General features: G+C 29.3%; 1 protein-coding gene across 2 annotated transcripts in view; it reads right to left on the bottom strand.

Annotated features, from left to right (window-relative positions):
• mfr (ferlin misfire) overlaps nt 1-16,545 on the bottom strand; it is a 139,635-nt gene that overhangs the window by 2,317 nt on the left and 120,773 nt on the right. The window contains exons 18-28 of one of the 2 annotated variants that reach the window (XM_040716615.2): nt 5,478-5,678; nt 5,216-5,332; nt 4,685-4,816; nt 4,476-4,631; nt 4,287-4,414; nt 3,853-4,220; nt 3,635-3,724; nt 1,501-1,604; nt 1,241-1,426; nt 813-1,184; nt 30-301 (exon numbers count right to left, since the gene is read on the bottom strand). In XM_040716615.2, coding sequence (XP_040572549.1) covers nt 30-301; nt 813-1,184; nt 1,241-1,426; nt 1,501-1,604; nt 3,635-3,724; nt 3,853-4,220; nt 4,287-4,414; nt 4,476-4,631; nt 4,685-4,816; nt 5,216-5,332; nt 5,478-5,678 — 2,126 coding nt within the window. The remainder of the gene's footprint in view (nt 1-29; nt 302-812; nt 1,185-1,240; nt 1,427-1,500; nt 1,605-3,634; nt 3,725-3,852; nt 4,221-4,286; nt 4,415-4,475; nt 4,632-4,684; nt 4,817-5,215; nt 5,333-5,477; nt 5,679-16,545) is intronic. The other variant, XM_071889923.1, reaches the window with a different exon arrangement.

Raw genomic sequence — 16,545 nt, forward strand, 5'->3', positions numbered from 1 at the left:
TCTATGCCTTTATTTTGAATTAACCCTACTTTCCAAATATTGGATTTAACTGTTTCGAAATGTAGTTTTCCTTATCACTTGTCCTTTTGGAACCCAATTGTAAAACCAAGTAGGGATCAGCTTTACCATTGATATCCATTGGATGTAAATCATTGGCTTTTACTACGTATACCCTTACAAGAACATGCAACGGATCATTAGAAGGTAGACCTTGGAAAAATCCGAATTGAGGATCAAACCCCATTACTGTATGATCATCCAAATCCTTTGGAAGTGGAAGCTTGTATATTTTAATTGATCCCTATAATAAAATGGAAAATGTTTGAAAAGGTATCATGCCATGATATTATATTTACAATATACATCATAGGTATATATATATATATATTTCAATAGTATTACTGATTAGTTATGAAGGGTATTTTCGTGTATATGTGGGATTAGAAGAAAGCCAACAAGCTTGTTCGTCACAGGTGTAAAAATAGAGCAAAAATATTAAGTGGAGAGAGGAAAAAAGGAATTCTTTTATTTCCCCAACTTCGAGAGAGGTTTCCTGCTCTTCTTCTACATACTTCATCTTAGAAAATAGGCAAAGTGCCAATAGAGCAACCTATATACAACATTCATAGAATAAAATAAGAGATTCCCCTTTGTTCCTTGCCTCTTTCTTAGAGCTTTCTGTATGCATGTATGTGTATAAAACTATGCATGTACAATCTAATTTCTACAGAGTATGATGTACTTAATGCGCAGAGAAATATAAGTATAAATATAAAATTGTAGATTTAATTTTTATAAAATTTGAAGCAAACCTTGAATTTCCCAACAATTCTTGTTTCATCCTCAAATTCTTCTTCAGACTTTTTACCTCTGTACAACTCAAAAGTTTGTAGCCATTCAGTGAATCCATCGAGCCCCACTTGGGATTCCAGTTCATTGGGGAATAATTTGAATAATGCAATCGATGATTTAGATTTTTTACGTTGTTGTTGGATTTGGGAAGCTCTATTTGGACTAAACTTGTTCGCAGCAGATTTTGCTACATTTGTTACATTCATGATCCCACCATATTTACGTTTTTTAGGCTCTTCTTCAAGAAGGCCATACAGATTGGAGTCTTTCGTCGAGTTTTGGTGAGGCTCTTCACCTTTTTCTTGATCTCCTCCCCTCTTGACACGACCCTCCTAATCAAATATACACAGTAACTCTTTAGATATTAAAATGGTTTAATCAAACAAACCTCAATCATGGCGTCTACACTAGCAAAATATTTGGACCACCAATCAAGGGACTCTTCATCATCATCGATCAAATCATCGGTTTGATGACCACTTTGGTTATTGAATCCATGTGATCCTTTATTTTTATTATTGTCTGTTGAACTGGATATGTCCAACCCACATCCATTTGGGATGGCATACGTTCCCTATTTATTAAAAAAAACATTATATGTATCAGTGATTAATTTACTCTAATTATATGCTTTATCAGGGTTCTAACATAGTCTAAAGTGATGAGAGAGTCTTTTGCTTTGGGCACAAGTGGAGTAAGTTCCAAACTGGAGACTGAATTTGGATTGGATGGTAAGAGGGATGAAGACAGATCTGAAAGTAAAATGAATAAATAATTACATTTATGGTTTATTTTATTTCAATTTTCATTATGAATTGAATTAGCATATTATAAGTACAATATAAACTGTTTGTAGATTGACTTATGTCTTTTATGTCAGTCTCAAATAAAGAAAACAGATCAATCCCACTTATTGAGCCATATTTATGAATTGCTTAGCTATGTAAGTATATATATGAGTATTATGCAGAGTGAGATCATATATTTAATCAACACCATAATATTTAAAGAGAAAACATTATCAGTTAATAAACAGCAAGATAATTTAAAGGACTTATGAGATAAGAAAGGAACACACATATAAGGGAGTACGCAAGCATACATATTATTGGAAGAAATTAGATCCAATTAAACTCAATCACGATCATTCTGACTGATGGACGATGATGATTCATGTTTGTTTGAGAGTAAATTCCCAAGGGAATTTTCTAGTATTCACCAATTTGATCATGATGGGAAATAATATTGAGTGTCACGTGTTAGTCCTGCAACCCTTCATCAATTTAGAAATAATATCTATTTATAATGATTATTATTATTTAAAGAACACATGTGAGCACTGCGTAGAACCCTTCTTCAGTAGTGGGGATGATGATAGCTCATTCAAAATTCCCTTGGCATTCTTCCAAACCTCTTCTCTCTCTCTCTGTACGTACAGTATATGTACATTATTCTCCTTACTTCTTCATCAGTTATACTAGTAGCAGAACTTGTGTATTTTTAGACTCTCCTCCTCGTTCCATGATGGCTGTAGTTTCTTCTGTTGCTTTATTTATGAGCAACATATGTGAAGGGGAAATTTCCATTAGTTGGTATGAGAGGGCAAGTTAGTTCCCTTATTATTATTACTTATTAGTGAGGAGTCATAAGCTACATAACATACGTACAAATACATAACATCATATTACATTTAATGAAATCGGCTCTGAAGCTCACTTGCATGCATACACATCAATGATTTTTACTTCTTCTTATACTACAGTATTTAATGTCATTCATTCTTGCTTTTAATGTAAAAAAAAATATATATAGACCTTGCTTTGCTTCCTTCGATCAAGCAAGAAAGGGAACGTGATCAAACTGGTATTTATTATTGTTTTTTATGATTAAAATATGTTTACAAAAGCAGACTAAATAAATGTGTTGATATATTTCGTAAATATCAGTCATTAATTCTACACACAAGGCTCATTCTCCGGATGTAAAAAAAAACATATTATATTCATAGACCTACTCTCTCTCCCCTCATTCATCCTCTAACTATGTAAGACAAAAAGAGATGGCGATAAAAATGGTAATACTATGTGTAGTAGACCCATTTGAATTTCCCTTAATTCTAAAATACCGGAAATGCTCTCAAATAGTGATTTAAGAGGTTATAATACTTATAATAGATCTTTCAGAATTCCTAATGAATGTATTTTACTGAGTAAATTTTTTTATTATGAGTAATGCAACTTTTTATATATAGTTACCATAATCAAGATTAAAAGGGTATGTATAAAAATAATTTAACGCTCTAATTTTTCAAAATATATGAAAGATTGTTTATTAATTATATGTATATAATATACATAATTAAATGAGTATTTGGTAAAAAGAATATCGTAAAAGGCAACAGCTTCAAAAATATTCTAAGGATGTTGCGTGATTTATTATACGTTCAAAACATCCGATAATTTTGAGAAAAAGGAAACATATTTGATAAATCACAGCACGCATTTGAATTTCCTAATCATTATAATTAATTATTTTATATATTTCCTTTGATGGTAGGGTTTAAACTTTGGCACCTTTTGAAAAAAAAATGTATAAATGTGATTATTATTATGGAAACGTTTTCGTGTAGAAAATATCATATCATTCTTTCTCTACCTACAGTATTCCTTGTGAATAATTTATACCTTAAAATTATTCATTGATACCTATACACTGTGATGAAAAAGGGTAAGCACATACACGTAATAAAAATAACACATTGATCCAGTTACAAAACTCAAACCTGCTTTGGACCAAACAGAAGGTGCAGAGGCCTGTCGCCAATAAATTAATCCATCAGATTTCTTCTTACAAGGATGAATATTTCTCACAGCTAAGGTATAGAAATTGTATATTTACTACTTTATGACTTCTTTTTTTTATTTTGAGTTGTCACAATTTTTTTTTTTTTTAAATTTAAGTGAGCTATTTATTGGAAGCAAAACTTATTATTTTCTCTACCTTGATATTGACTTCGAAGTAAACTTTCTTTCTTTCTTTTATCTGCGTCATCTCGACTTTTTCTTGTAACTGGATGATACAGAAACTTGTGAATACTATTGATAACATGAGTTCCAACTAGAGTATAGCGTCCAAAACTTCTACAATCAACCACTCTTATTGTGAGAGGAGGGCAATATATTTCTTGCTCCGGGAGCTCAATATCAAGAAATTTAACGGTAGTTGAAAAATTGGGATTCTTTTTTGCGTTTGTTATAACAGAAGATTGTATTATATTCCCAGCACATTCGATATCAACCCTTGGTTTATCAACTGTTAACCAATGGACACGTTTTACATCACGAAGGCCCCAAAACAATACTTCAAATCTTTAAAATATATGAAAATGCTCAATTATTAATAATTAAAATCATTTATAGGTTGATATAATTTACCTATACTTGGCAAGAGTGGGTCTTATACCCTTGGGTACTGGAAGAACTGGTCCTGAATCAATATATGGCCCATTATCTTTGGGCTCCGATAGATTAGAATAGGGATCATGACCTGCCACTTCAGCCAACTTTCAATAAATATTATATATATTTAAATATACATTATTTTTGATTATTAAAAAAACTTACTTCAAACATTTCAAAAGCAGCTAAAAGTTCACCAGCCTCCTCGTTCCCTCTATAAATCTGAAACCATTCCAAGCTAGGCGTTTGGTAATCTGATGAACCGATCAGACAAACCCATGGCTTTCCGACGGATCTTCCCAAAAATTCAGCCTTTCCCACCTTACCGTATAAGTTGTTTTAAAGTACTCAAGGTCATTAATTACGTTTTTTACCTTATCTTGGTCGTATATTTCAATGATAATTGTTGGTGGATTTAGTTTAATATCTTCTCTTCTACCATAGACCACAATCTGGTCGAATATAAGAAGTTCATCCCAAGTGGGAGATAATGTTTCATCAATAACCTAAAACAATTGGTATTTTCATATGGTATGTGTAAGAGTTTATATATTTTATTAATCGGATTTAATAGTTTCATCCAAGATGCATGTAAATCCAAACTCATAAAAAAGGACTCTAAATAATAAATTTATTTTTTATTCAATGATGGTTAGCTTTGATTGTAACAGTTTAGAGACAAAAAACATAATTAGTCTCGCATGAGTGTCGTTGAGGTAAATTGGATGTGATTAGATACAGCATAGATAATTGCTTTCAATACAAAAAAAAATTGAAAAAGGGTACTTTTAGTCCGAAATACTTTCTTACTAAGTTACACTTCATCAAAAGTATTACTGTATTTATATGCATATCTTATTTGTACCCTCAAATAATTACTCAAATAGTAAATGTCTATTAATCACCTGGGTTGTGCGACAATACTCTCCAATGATGACCCTTGCAAAGGGATCTGAAAGGCCAGATGCATCAGATCCAATTAATGATCGCGCTTGATACATATGTGCTCGTAATTGAAAACACTGAAAAATATGAGTAATAATATTTTTATGGATCAAAATATATCATTACTGAGGAATAAAAATAGCCTAGCATGATAATTTTAACAGAGCCAAAATATATATATATATACAATATTCATAAATAAAAATGAAATAATATACTTACATATTTTTCTGTATAATGAATACTAAGTGGTGGAGATAAACCTAGTTTTTCTGCATTAAGTAGTTCATTTGTTATTTGAAATCCAGAAGGAATACCACTAGGAAATGCTTTTTTATGTTTAGTGGAGCCTAGCCAAAGATAAATTTGTAATTTTGCTTGAATCATCCATCCTCCAGAGCCAGTGCCTTTTCTTCCGGGTAACTAAAACAATTTTGATACTTGTTATTATGAACCGGTTTTGAAAATATTTATAGATATCAGTACTATTGAAGATTCGTACATAAGATTAAATTTTTCTCTAAAATGTATAAACAACTTAAAGCCATGCTTTTTTAAACCCAAAAAATAAAAATAAAATATATATATAGAAAGACGTCCATTGATTACGGATATTACGGCGTAGGTTCGCTAACAAAAATATATACCGTGTATTTTGTTGTCATCTGTCCATGTTTCTGCCTCTTTTCCTCTAATCAATGTTCTAAACGTTAATTAGCTGAATTATAATTAGCTTCTTTTAAGCTTTTAACAATCCTCAAATCCTAATTTTCTTACAAATATGATTGTATCATTTTTAGACAATACTTTTCTATTTAGAATATTCCACGTCAAATTAGGTAGCGTTTTTCATCCACATTCTCCGAATTTGATACAATTATAGTAAGAAATATTTTTCTTCAGATAATAAGTGAGTCCATCCCCCCCTCCCTATTTTTATAAAGACTGTGGTTCATAAAGTTTTTTACACTAATCACAACATTTTTTTGTATGTCTACATATTTCACTTATAACTTTTGCATCAAGTTAACGATAATAAAACGACAAATTTATAATGTTTAACGATCATAATCATGTTCAATCAAAAAAACCGTATTTGTAAAGAAGATTATGTATATAAATATATAAATATTTTACCTTGAAACTATATTTAATTTTTTCATATGTAGTGTAAAATTTTAATGTCTTTTGTCATACAATAAATTCAAATTTGGATAAAAAAATTGCCAATAAATTGAGAAAATGTTTAACTTTTCTGGTCTAAATTTTAAGTATATTCATTAAAATAACTTATTTTTATTATTATTTGCAAATAAAGGAGTTGCATTAGTTGATTAAAAAGTTTTAAAAAGCTATTTGGGGTTGGTCCTTTTGTAATTTCTTGAAGCTACTCTAATTGTGTTAAATAAGGAATGAGAAACAAATTATTAATCATGCAAAAATTATTAGTATTTTAGTTATACATAGTTTTTATTTTTTATTTTTACATTTTCTTTGTATTTAATGTCATTTTTGAAAATTAAAGAATATATATATATACTCTGAAAAGTAAGCTACTTTTTTGCAAAATTTAATGTTCATTTCAGTTGTGAACCTTCTATTTAGAAATAAGCACCCCCTGGGGGGAGGGCGGGGGTGACAAATCTTTGCAATTATGACAGATTTATTTTTATAAATTTCTCATTTGAAAAAATACCTAATTTTTTTGGAAAAGACAAATAACGTTTTATAAATTTGCCAAGATGACAACTTTATTACTCATTTCTTCAACTGCATAGAAAGAGATAATTTTGAATTTAGAAAATTGTTAAATCTAAAAATTCTAACAAAGTAATACCGACCTCAAATTTTATAATTGATTTTCATAACATTAAATTAGTTAATATAACCAAAGATAAAATATTTTAAGGTGTCCTCATAATTCGATTATTATAAAGGGCCATAGTCATCCATAGTCATTCCAACCAAGCCCCCAATAACAAAACTGTGAGTAAGGTACTGTTATATACTAATTCTAAATTTATTGAAGGCATACTTTTAAATAGGTAACACTGAACTAACTTACTTTTAAAAATAACTTTCAATGTATATTTTCATTGTCAGAAAAGTATTTTTCGTTTATGTAAATGAAATGCATATTTAATGGGCTTTTTTATTAATATTTCATTACTCATAATTTTTGTAAATATTTATTTATAAGTATATAAATATATGAGCTGTTCAGAAATATATAGTTCAAATACTCTATAACTTGGATTATGTGCAACATTCATGTTTTAAAAAGGCTCGCAATCCCAAATGTTCGTAAAATAAAACGATATGAGAGTTTGTTACTAAAAATAAGAAATTTTACATCCATACAATATTGTGTCAATGTCTATTTACAAGGTGAATGTGTCTGACACCTGCCCCCTTTTAGGAAACTTGCTAGAAATCCAAGATATTACCCCTTATCCAAATTAAACATTGACACTCCAAAACATTCTTAAAACACACATTTTCCAATCCAAGGAACTCATAATCAAATCAGAAATACAATTTTTTTGAACATCATATAACATTGTATTGGCTTGACACATTGTTAAGGAATTCAATACTTAGACTGTCCCTCTTTTTTGGAGTGAATTTTTATTCATATAATAAAGTATTTTTTGGTCTTATCATCCACCATAACCAAATAAATAAAGCTATAGTGAATCTTTTTCTTTTTAAAACGGTTAGTGTCAGGTTTTTATTATTATTCTATCATTTAGATATAATCTTTTATCCTAGTAAATAAGTAATTAAAATTAAAAGTGCAGATAATTCGAGGCAATCGTCAGACGGAGTGATAATTATATTAGTAGATTATATTTTATTTTGTGAAACAAAAATATCCTATAGCTATATAGCAGATAAACTGCAGTCAGCTGTTATGAGTCAAATAAATTAGTTTGTAAAGCTTAAAAAATTCAAGGTTTCATTTAAATTACTTCATTCTAGGATTATGATTGATTAAACTTTGTATTAACTTTTTTAATAAATAAAATGATCCATCATAGTTAATTTTCCGAGGGATGAACATTCAAAGAATAGGCCTTCTTCTGAATGAACTTGTTTCTGGATTAAAAGAGGAGGTGAACTATTCGGGAATGAAAAGAACACGGTGATATTTCCATCAAATTAGTGGTTTTTGTACTTGAGCATATAAACGGTGATGCCAATCCAGGAGCGTCCGCATGATTACATTTTGCGAAGGGCTGTTTTTTTTTTGGAAAAAAATTCAAAACTCACAGCTGTTAACATAAAATTTAATTTTTGGGAAAGAAATATTAAATTATTTGGAAAAAAATCCACAATTCTTCACAAAAAATTAAAGGTTTTGGAAAAAAGTTTCAAAAATTATATTTCAAATATTCCATTTTTGGAAAAAACATTTCAAACATGAAATATTTTCGAGAAAAGCTTCAAAAATTAATAGCTATTTGTAGAATTTTTTTTTTTTTGTTAAATATTAAATTTTTAGAAAAAAAAAATCAAATATTAAATTTTCTAGTAAACAAAAATCAAATTTGGGGGGACACCCCTACAATCATTTGCATTTTTAGCTACCCCATTATTTTGGAGTTAGCAACTTGAAGAATAAATTTTCTTTTCCTAAGCTGCTATCATTATTATTTAATTCTTGAAGAGTGAACTTTCTGTTCTACTGCATACAAGCTATCACTAATATATACAAAACTAGATTGAATTTGTGTTTTTGCTTATAAAGTACAGAGAATAACCCTGCAAATTTGTGTCAGAGTTATAATTGTAAGTCCTTGTTGGACTCAGAGTAGAAATGATGATCGGCGTCGGAGTATTTCTTGCATATGTTCTTGTTTATTTCAACCTCCCTGTTGTCACAGCTGCTTATAGCTGATTTAATGAAACATTATGACAGTGAAGCTGCTCTTTTCCAAAACGTTCTTCAAATTGTGAGGGTTACCATATTGATTTTTGTTTTTTTTTAACATGTCCAAAATGCAAGCGATTAGCAAAATTAAAAAAAATATATGATATTCTTCGGTCGAAAAAACACTTTGAAAAAAAAAAAAAAAAAACTCCATTCGAACATATCTGTAAATTATCTTATTATCTGTGTTTTCATGCAAATTAATAGGTCTACATACACTTTACATGCTAAAATGTAATTGTTTTGATTTGTTAGGATCATGCAATTTCATTTCTTACATTCTAATGTGATGAATTTCTCCTATTGTATACTACTTTTTTAATGAACATGTCAGTACGAATTCGGAATAAATAAGAGTATTCAACAAAATTCAAGTCTTGGAACGCCTGTCGGCTAAAGCCCACATGTATTATTAGTATTATGTAAGCTGCAGACCATTAAAACCATAAACTATAATAGGTTTGTCTTTTTCAAGCCTTTTTTTTTTAAAAAAAGGGTATAGTTACAATTCAGAGTTATATTTTGACGTTAAATAACTATGTAGATGGAAATTAAAGGTAAAAAAATATTAATAACATTCCATCATTCGAAAAATAAATTATTTTACAGCTTCAAAATATTTGCTGTAAACAAAAGATCGATTTTAATTGATTTTTCACTTTAACTTTTCCTATTCAATATTTAAAAAAAAGTTGAGATAAAAGTTCCAAAATTAAATATAAATAAGTAAGTTAGATAACTTAATCTTTAATAAATATTTATCAAATAAAATGGATATATGAAAAATATTTAAATGGGAACTAATATTCTTGAATCTAAAATATTTATTATTTATTACAATTTGTTAAATAATCGTCCTAATTATATTTAATTTCAGAACATTTTTTCAAGTAACCTTACATTCCTTATTTGTTAAATGCTTCATGAAAAGTTTAAATTTTAAACTGAAATAAATCAATCGAAATCAAACTTTTATTCGATGGCGAATCTTTTTTAGCTTTAATGTAAGTTTCATAATTCAGTTTTAGCTGTAATATAAAGTATGCCAGAATATGACTCTAAATCGAAACCCCTCCTCCCAAATTAGGAAATTTTTACATTGTACTAGAACTTTTTTTGGTCAGGATGAAAAAATTTTACGCGAAAATCGTGTTAATTTTTTTTTTTAAAGATTTATTGTCTTAAAAAAAGTTAATATTCGATTTTTTTTTGTAAGTAGCTTTGGATTTTAGAATTTTTTTTCGAAAAAAATGAGTTTTTTCAAAAAGTTAAATATTTGAATTTTTTATTGAAAAATAGTGGATTCTTAATTTTTTTTTCGAAGAAAATTAAAATTTGAAATTTCATTTATGAAATTTTTTTCAAAAATATTTAATTTTTCAAGTTTGCTTTCCCCTAAAATTTATTTTTTTGGGAAAAAACTGTGGATTTTTGAAAAATTTCCAAAAAATATAGTTTTGTGTTAACATTTATGGATATTTTATATTTGTCTAAAAAAAAATTCTACAAAATTCCAGAAACCAAGCCCCTAAAAAAAACCTTGCCCACACCTCTAACTATACTCTAAAAACGTACTGAAACATTTACTGAAAAAAAGCTTTAAGGACAATCTTATTGTTTTTGAACATTTTAATGGTGATTTTCGTGTTTTATGGCTTAATTTTCCGTGAATTGTTATGGATTTTTGAATAAATTTTATAAAATATTTAAAATTTGAATTTTTTGTGAACACCTCTGGTTTTTGTATTTTTTATCCAGAAAATTTAATCCCCCAAAAAAAAAAAAAAAAAAGAAATATATATACATGTTTACATTTATACCTTCGGAAACTACTGAAACGTATACCAAAAAATCCTAAAAAATACCGTTGAATAGTGGAATTAGTATATATTATGTATATTCTACTGCTGATTTAGTTATGGATATTAATATCTATGAAATCTCTGTAAAAGAGACGAAAATATATTTTTGGGTACTTTATTTAACTTAATAAGTATATTTTTATGTGGGGTGAATAAAAACTTATTCTAAATCAAGGTTAACAGAAATACAAGGTTATACCATAACGCGTGTACGAATGATGCTTGACTTCCACCGCGCTTTTAATATTGACGTCATAGTAGATGAGTGGTTGCGTGTTTTGTCAAAATCTTTTTTTCTTGCCCAGCAGTCGATACGATACAATAAGTTGAAAATTCTAGCAATAGTGACGTCATAGACTATGAGTGGTTGTGTGTTTTGTCAAAATCTGCCTGTCTTGCTCAGCAGTCGGTACGATACATCAGATTGAAAATTCTAGCAAGCTCAATTACATGATGGTCTAAACTTGTATTTCTATTAACTTTGAATGTGAATGAGGTATATTATTTATTGTTCTTTGCATATATTTAATATTTCAATGATAAACTTTGGTATTTATGATTATTTAGAAAGACGTAATTATGTTTTGCCATTGATTCTATATAAATAGAGGCCTTTGCCATAAAATGTGATTTTTTACAATAATCTTCTATGTACATATTAACACTACTTTTTTTAATATCATTACATTCTTTATTTAAAAAATACAAAAAAAAAAAAGTCTTATCCCAAATATTCGTATAGTATAATTAATTAAATAAATATACTTCTACAGTAGGGCATCTGTAACAGTATGTAAAAGAGAATGGGGCGAGTTGACACGGTGCTAAGGAAAGATATTTCCTTTTTTTAGCATGTTTCTACGTGTTGTATTTCCATGTTCTATAACAATAAAAACTAATTTTTCTAAATTAACAAATAAATATCATATAAGAAAACAATAAATTCAGTCTAGATAACATAATTCTACCAAAGTAGTTTGATCATTACGCTCTCTAGTGCATCTCATCTTTTAACTACTAATGCTGTGAAACTTTTTCTGAGTTCATACCCTCGTAATTTTTTTTATTCATTATTTTTTATGTGGAATTTCATTATTTATTTGCATTCTTTAACTTCTTATATTTTATGATTACCACGCGTTGCTCGGATCAAGGCGGGAGCTGTAAATGACTTTGACAATGGTCAATGTTATTTATTCTTAATGGATTCCTTTCAGTGCGGGAAAACACTAAAACAGAGCGCTTGTATATGTATTATATATATATATGAAACGTATTGTTATGAATAAAAAAATAAGTGTGTTATAAACTTCAAATAATATACAAACATATATTCATGAAAATATTTGTCTAGATGAGAATTCCATATTTTATTCTTGTCGAAAAATTTTCAAATTGAAATTTATGATGAAACTTACAAATAACTTTTTTTCACTAATTTGGAAAAAAAAAAATGGAAAATATAATTTATTAACATTGTAAAGGAAAGCACAAACCTACCAGATTATTTTTGTACTTACAAAAAAAAAAGTTATAGAGACTAATGTCGAAATTTTATATCCAAAATGTACTTTTTTGTGGTATTTCTTGTTGAAATAAAAAAAAAGAGAAGGACAAAAATGATAAAATATTCAGAAAATGACAGATATTTTAGTTAAACATCAATTTTTATGTGTCATATTTATACACAAACAAATCTTGGGACAAATTTTAACAACATTTATTTTATCTAAGGATCCAATATTTCATTGGAAATCCTTTTTTTTTCTTGTGAAAAAAACGAAACTGCAATTTTTAACGATTTCTTTCTTTACCTACTTCTTTTTTTACTTTGAATAAATTTATGAATCGTCCTTGTTTGTACAGTTGTTTTTTGAGACGTCACTCACTTTTTCATTCAAAACTCAACCCTCTATCTAGTTTCCTTGAGCTCCACAAAAAAGTGTATTGGGTATGGAATAAGCCTCCTTATATGACACTGCTAAAAATCAACACACTTGTCTTAGTCTGGCCAGGTTCAAAAGAGACACCCATGCAAAATTTCAGCCTCCTAGGTTCAACGGTTGGGCACCTCATAAAGGACACACACACAATTAAATTTTTTATTATTTTTTCGCTTTATTTTATGAACATAGTTAGGATAATCCGATTTAGATCAAATATGCGCCGTTTTGTTGCATAACTTTTGTCCATTTTGAAAGCGATTTCATAATATTGCGATTGAAGTAATATTCGTCCCTATTGGTAAAAACTTTACCAGCTCATTTTCACAAGCCTCTCTTGAGGCCAGTTGTGTGCCACCAAGAAAATTAAAAAAAATCTCGATAAGGTGATAATCACTTGATGACAGGACTGGACTACGCGGTGGGTGATATAGAACCTCCCATCTAAGCTCTTGGAGCTTCTGGCACTACCTTAAATATGTGGGTGGCATGTCGTTGTCTTGATACAATACAACACCCTTTATATTGGCCAATTTTGGCCGCTTATGGCCAATTGCTGCTTCAGTTGTTGACAATATAAGTCCAAATTGAGTGTTTTGCCCGATGGGAGTATCACATTTCGGGATTCCTACAATCCTACCGGACCCACAAAGCATAACATTCTTAATGTTAATCCGGGCTCGGCTCGTTTCTACCACTTCAACGTGCTTCGACCACTATCATTTTCGGCTGTTGTTCTTGTATGTGACCCATTTTTCATCGACAATCATCATGTATTTCAAAAATGGATCGATTTAGTTATGTTTCAGCAAAAAGTAGGAAACATCAATTCGATCAAAAGTGTTCCTTTGCGTCCATTTGTGTGGCACCCATACGTCAAGCTTCTTTTTAAGAACATCCTCAGGAAAATGCTTTCAAATCTTCAGTTCCTCGACAATGGAATAAGTTTTTGTCCTACCTCATAAGTCTTTACCAATAAGACTTGCACAATATTTAAATGATAAAAGTATTTAAGCAATATAGTGTATATTTTGTTTGAACAATTTTTTTAAAATATGATGTAAAAATTTAGGTTTACAAACATTAATATATAGTTGGATTATTGTTTATCTCGATTCTGATGTTTTTTCATTTAATATAAAAAATTAATTTATATAACATGTAGAAACTAAAGGAATAGACACAAAATTGAAATCTTTAAAAGATTCATGCCAATGCAAAGGTTTATAGAAGCACTTAACCCTTAAATGTATCATTATTATTCATTTTTTTGGCCTGAAAATAATTTTATCAGAGGAAAAACGTTTCATAAAAATAATATCACGGGAAAAAAAAGAAATTTTTTTGTGTTTAATTACTTTCTTAGCGTATTATATGATAGAAGGTAAAATTAAAATCTACTAGCATTTACCAACAGGGTTGTTTCAAATGAAAAAAGTTTTTTTTGGTATGTTGCATACCGAGTTGTCCATTAAAGTCTGAACACTGAATTTTAAAATTCAACAAGAAATGATTTATTAATTAACAGTACCATGTTAACAAATTTGATAATATAAGTAGATATGTGTTTGAGCTCGCTTTATCATTAATGTAGCAGCCTTAAGTGGCATTGATGGTTTACAGGCGATGGTGGAAGGTCTGGCATTCACTGTGGATGTTGTCCTCTGTCATGGCATCCCAGTGCTGGCTGATAGTGGCTTTGAGGACCTATGTGTTTGGATCATAGACAGTGCAGTCCTTCCCCTCAACATGCACCCAAAAGATGTAGTAGAGGAGGTCGGCGTCAGGGGTTTAGGGGAAAAGTGTGAAAAAGACTCATGAAAGATTCTTGTAACGGAGAAAATGTGTTTTTTTCGTTGATGGTGTCAAAAGGGCCTCTCACAAGGCTCTTTTCACCCACTTTTTTAATGGTTGTATAAGCAGTCTTTTGTGAAATCCCAATATCTCTTGCATGAGCTATCATGGACTTGAGGGGCCTAGGTTGTTTTCTTTAACTCATTCGTGTCCAGCTGGCTCTTTTAGACAAAGCCTTTCTATCTCTCCAACATTTTGGAATTGCTGACGGACTAGATGGTGGTCCTGGAGACGGCCAACTGATTGGAGTACGTAAATGGAAATTCGTCGATAACGTTTAAGGGTGATTTTCTCGACTTTTACATAAGTTAGAGAGCTCAAGTTGTTTTGTTTTGTAACTCTAATTATTTATGCATTGATGAATTGAAATATAAATTAATTTCAATCACTCAAACTTCATTTATTATTGAACTTGTAAGTATTCAAATTTCAATGGACCACCTGTTATGTGCAACAAAAAGCATTTAAGGGTTAAAACACATAACGTACATAATCAAATATATAATAATTAATTCTTCATCTCTAATGTAACTCAGTATTTTTACATTATTGCGTCCTTAATGTTTAATGAGGAAAAGAAAATTCATTATTCAGACTGCCAATTTTAAAAAAACGGGCCAGCTTAATAATACACACGAGTTACATAACTAGGAATCGCTCGCCTCTTAATTCTCAAAAGATAAATATGTGGCATAGATTGTAATTCATATTTGATAATTATAACAATAAAAAGACTAACAGAGTCAAGACTTGAATATATTTCATATTTGTATTTTTAATTTAACATTGTCAGTTGATGTAGTCAATAGTAATCTATCTCACTCTTTAATACACCGAATTTGGAAGACGAACTTGATATGATTAAAATGAGAATGTGTTCCTCCATATAAAGTATTCAATTGAAAAGCAGTTTCTCAAACATATCATGATGCCCCCTCATTGTTACATTCTGTCTTCGAAAATAGTTAATAAAAAGTGTAATTGTCAAGTGATACTAAGATTTGAATCTCTTATATGTACATAATGTGTCCAATTTTTATTAGAATTGAATTAATAGGACTGCAATCTTGTTTTAGATCAATCCAGCACTAATTGTAATGAATGTATATTCAATAATGATCAATTCAGTCTAATCAATACTTCATATTCTATAAAATTATAAAAAGTTTAATTTATGTGTCTATTTAAATAAAGATGGGATGATTGAGTGGGATTCCTTTCAGTTATTTTGAACATTTCAAGATACACAAAAAAGTTGCAACGTAGAGTTACATATATTTCTTGTAGTTTTTGTGCAATCTATGTGTATCGAGGAATTTACATTACCTGAACATATTTTAAACTATATTCTAACAACTGTTAGATGTGATCTACTCTGTAGATTCATTCAAACACTATCACTTACTTAAAATAGAGTTTTTATATTAGACTTAAAAACTAAGCATTTAAGAAGGAGGGTTGTTGAAATACTTATAGATCCTATACTTTTTAAGTGCACAATCATGCTTCATTTATGCTTTCTTATTTTTGTATAAGAATTAAAAATGAGATACACCACACACAAAAAAAAACAAAAAAAATATGAAGAAAATAATGAAAACAATGTAAACTACTAAGGATTATAATATTATAGGTACCCAATTTGATGGATCGACAAAGTCTGAAACGCTGTTAGCAATAGAATTCCTTCGCCCCGA

Source organism: Lepeophtheirus salmonis, chromosome 7 (assembly GCF_016086655.4).
Source record: "Lepeophtheirus salmonis chromosome 7, UVic_Lsal_1.4, whole genome shotgun sequence".
NCBI classification, from domain to species: Eukaryota; Metazoa; Arthropoda; class Copepoda; order Siphonostomatoida; family Caligidae; genus Lepeophtheirus; species Lepeophtheirus salmonis.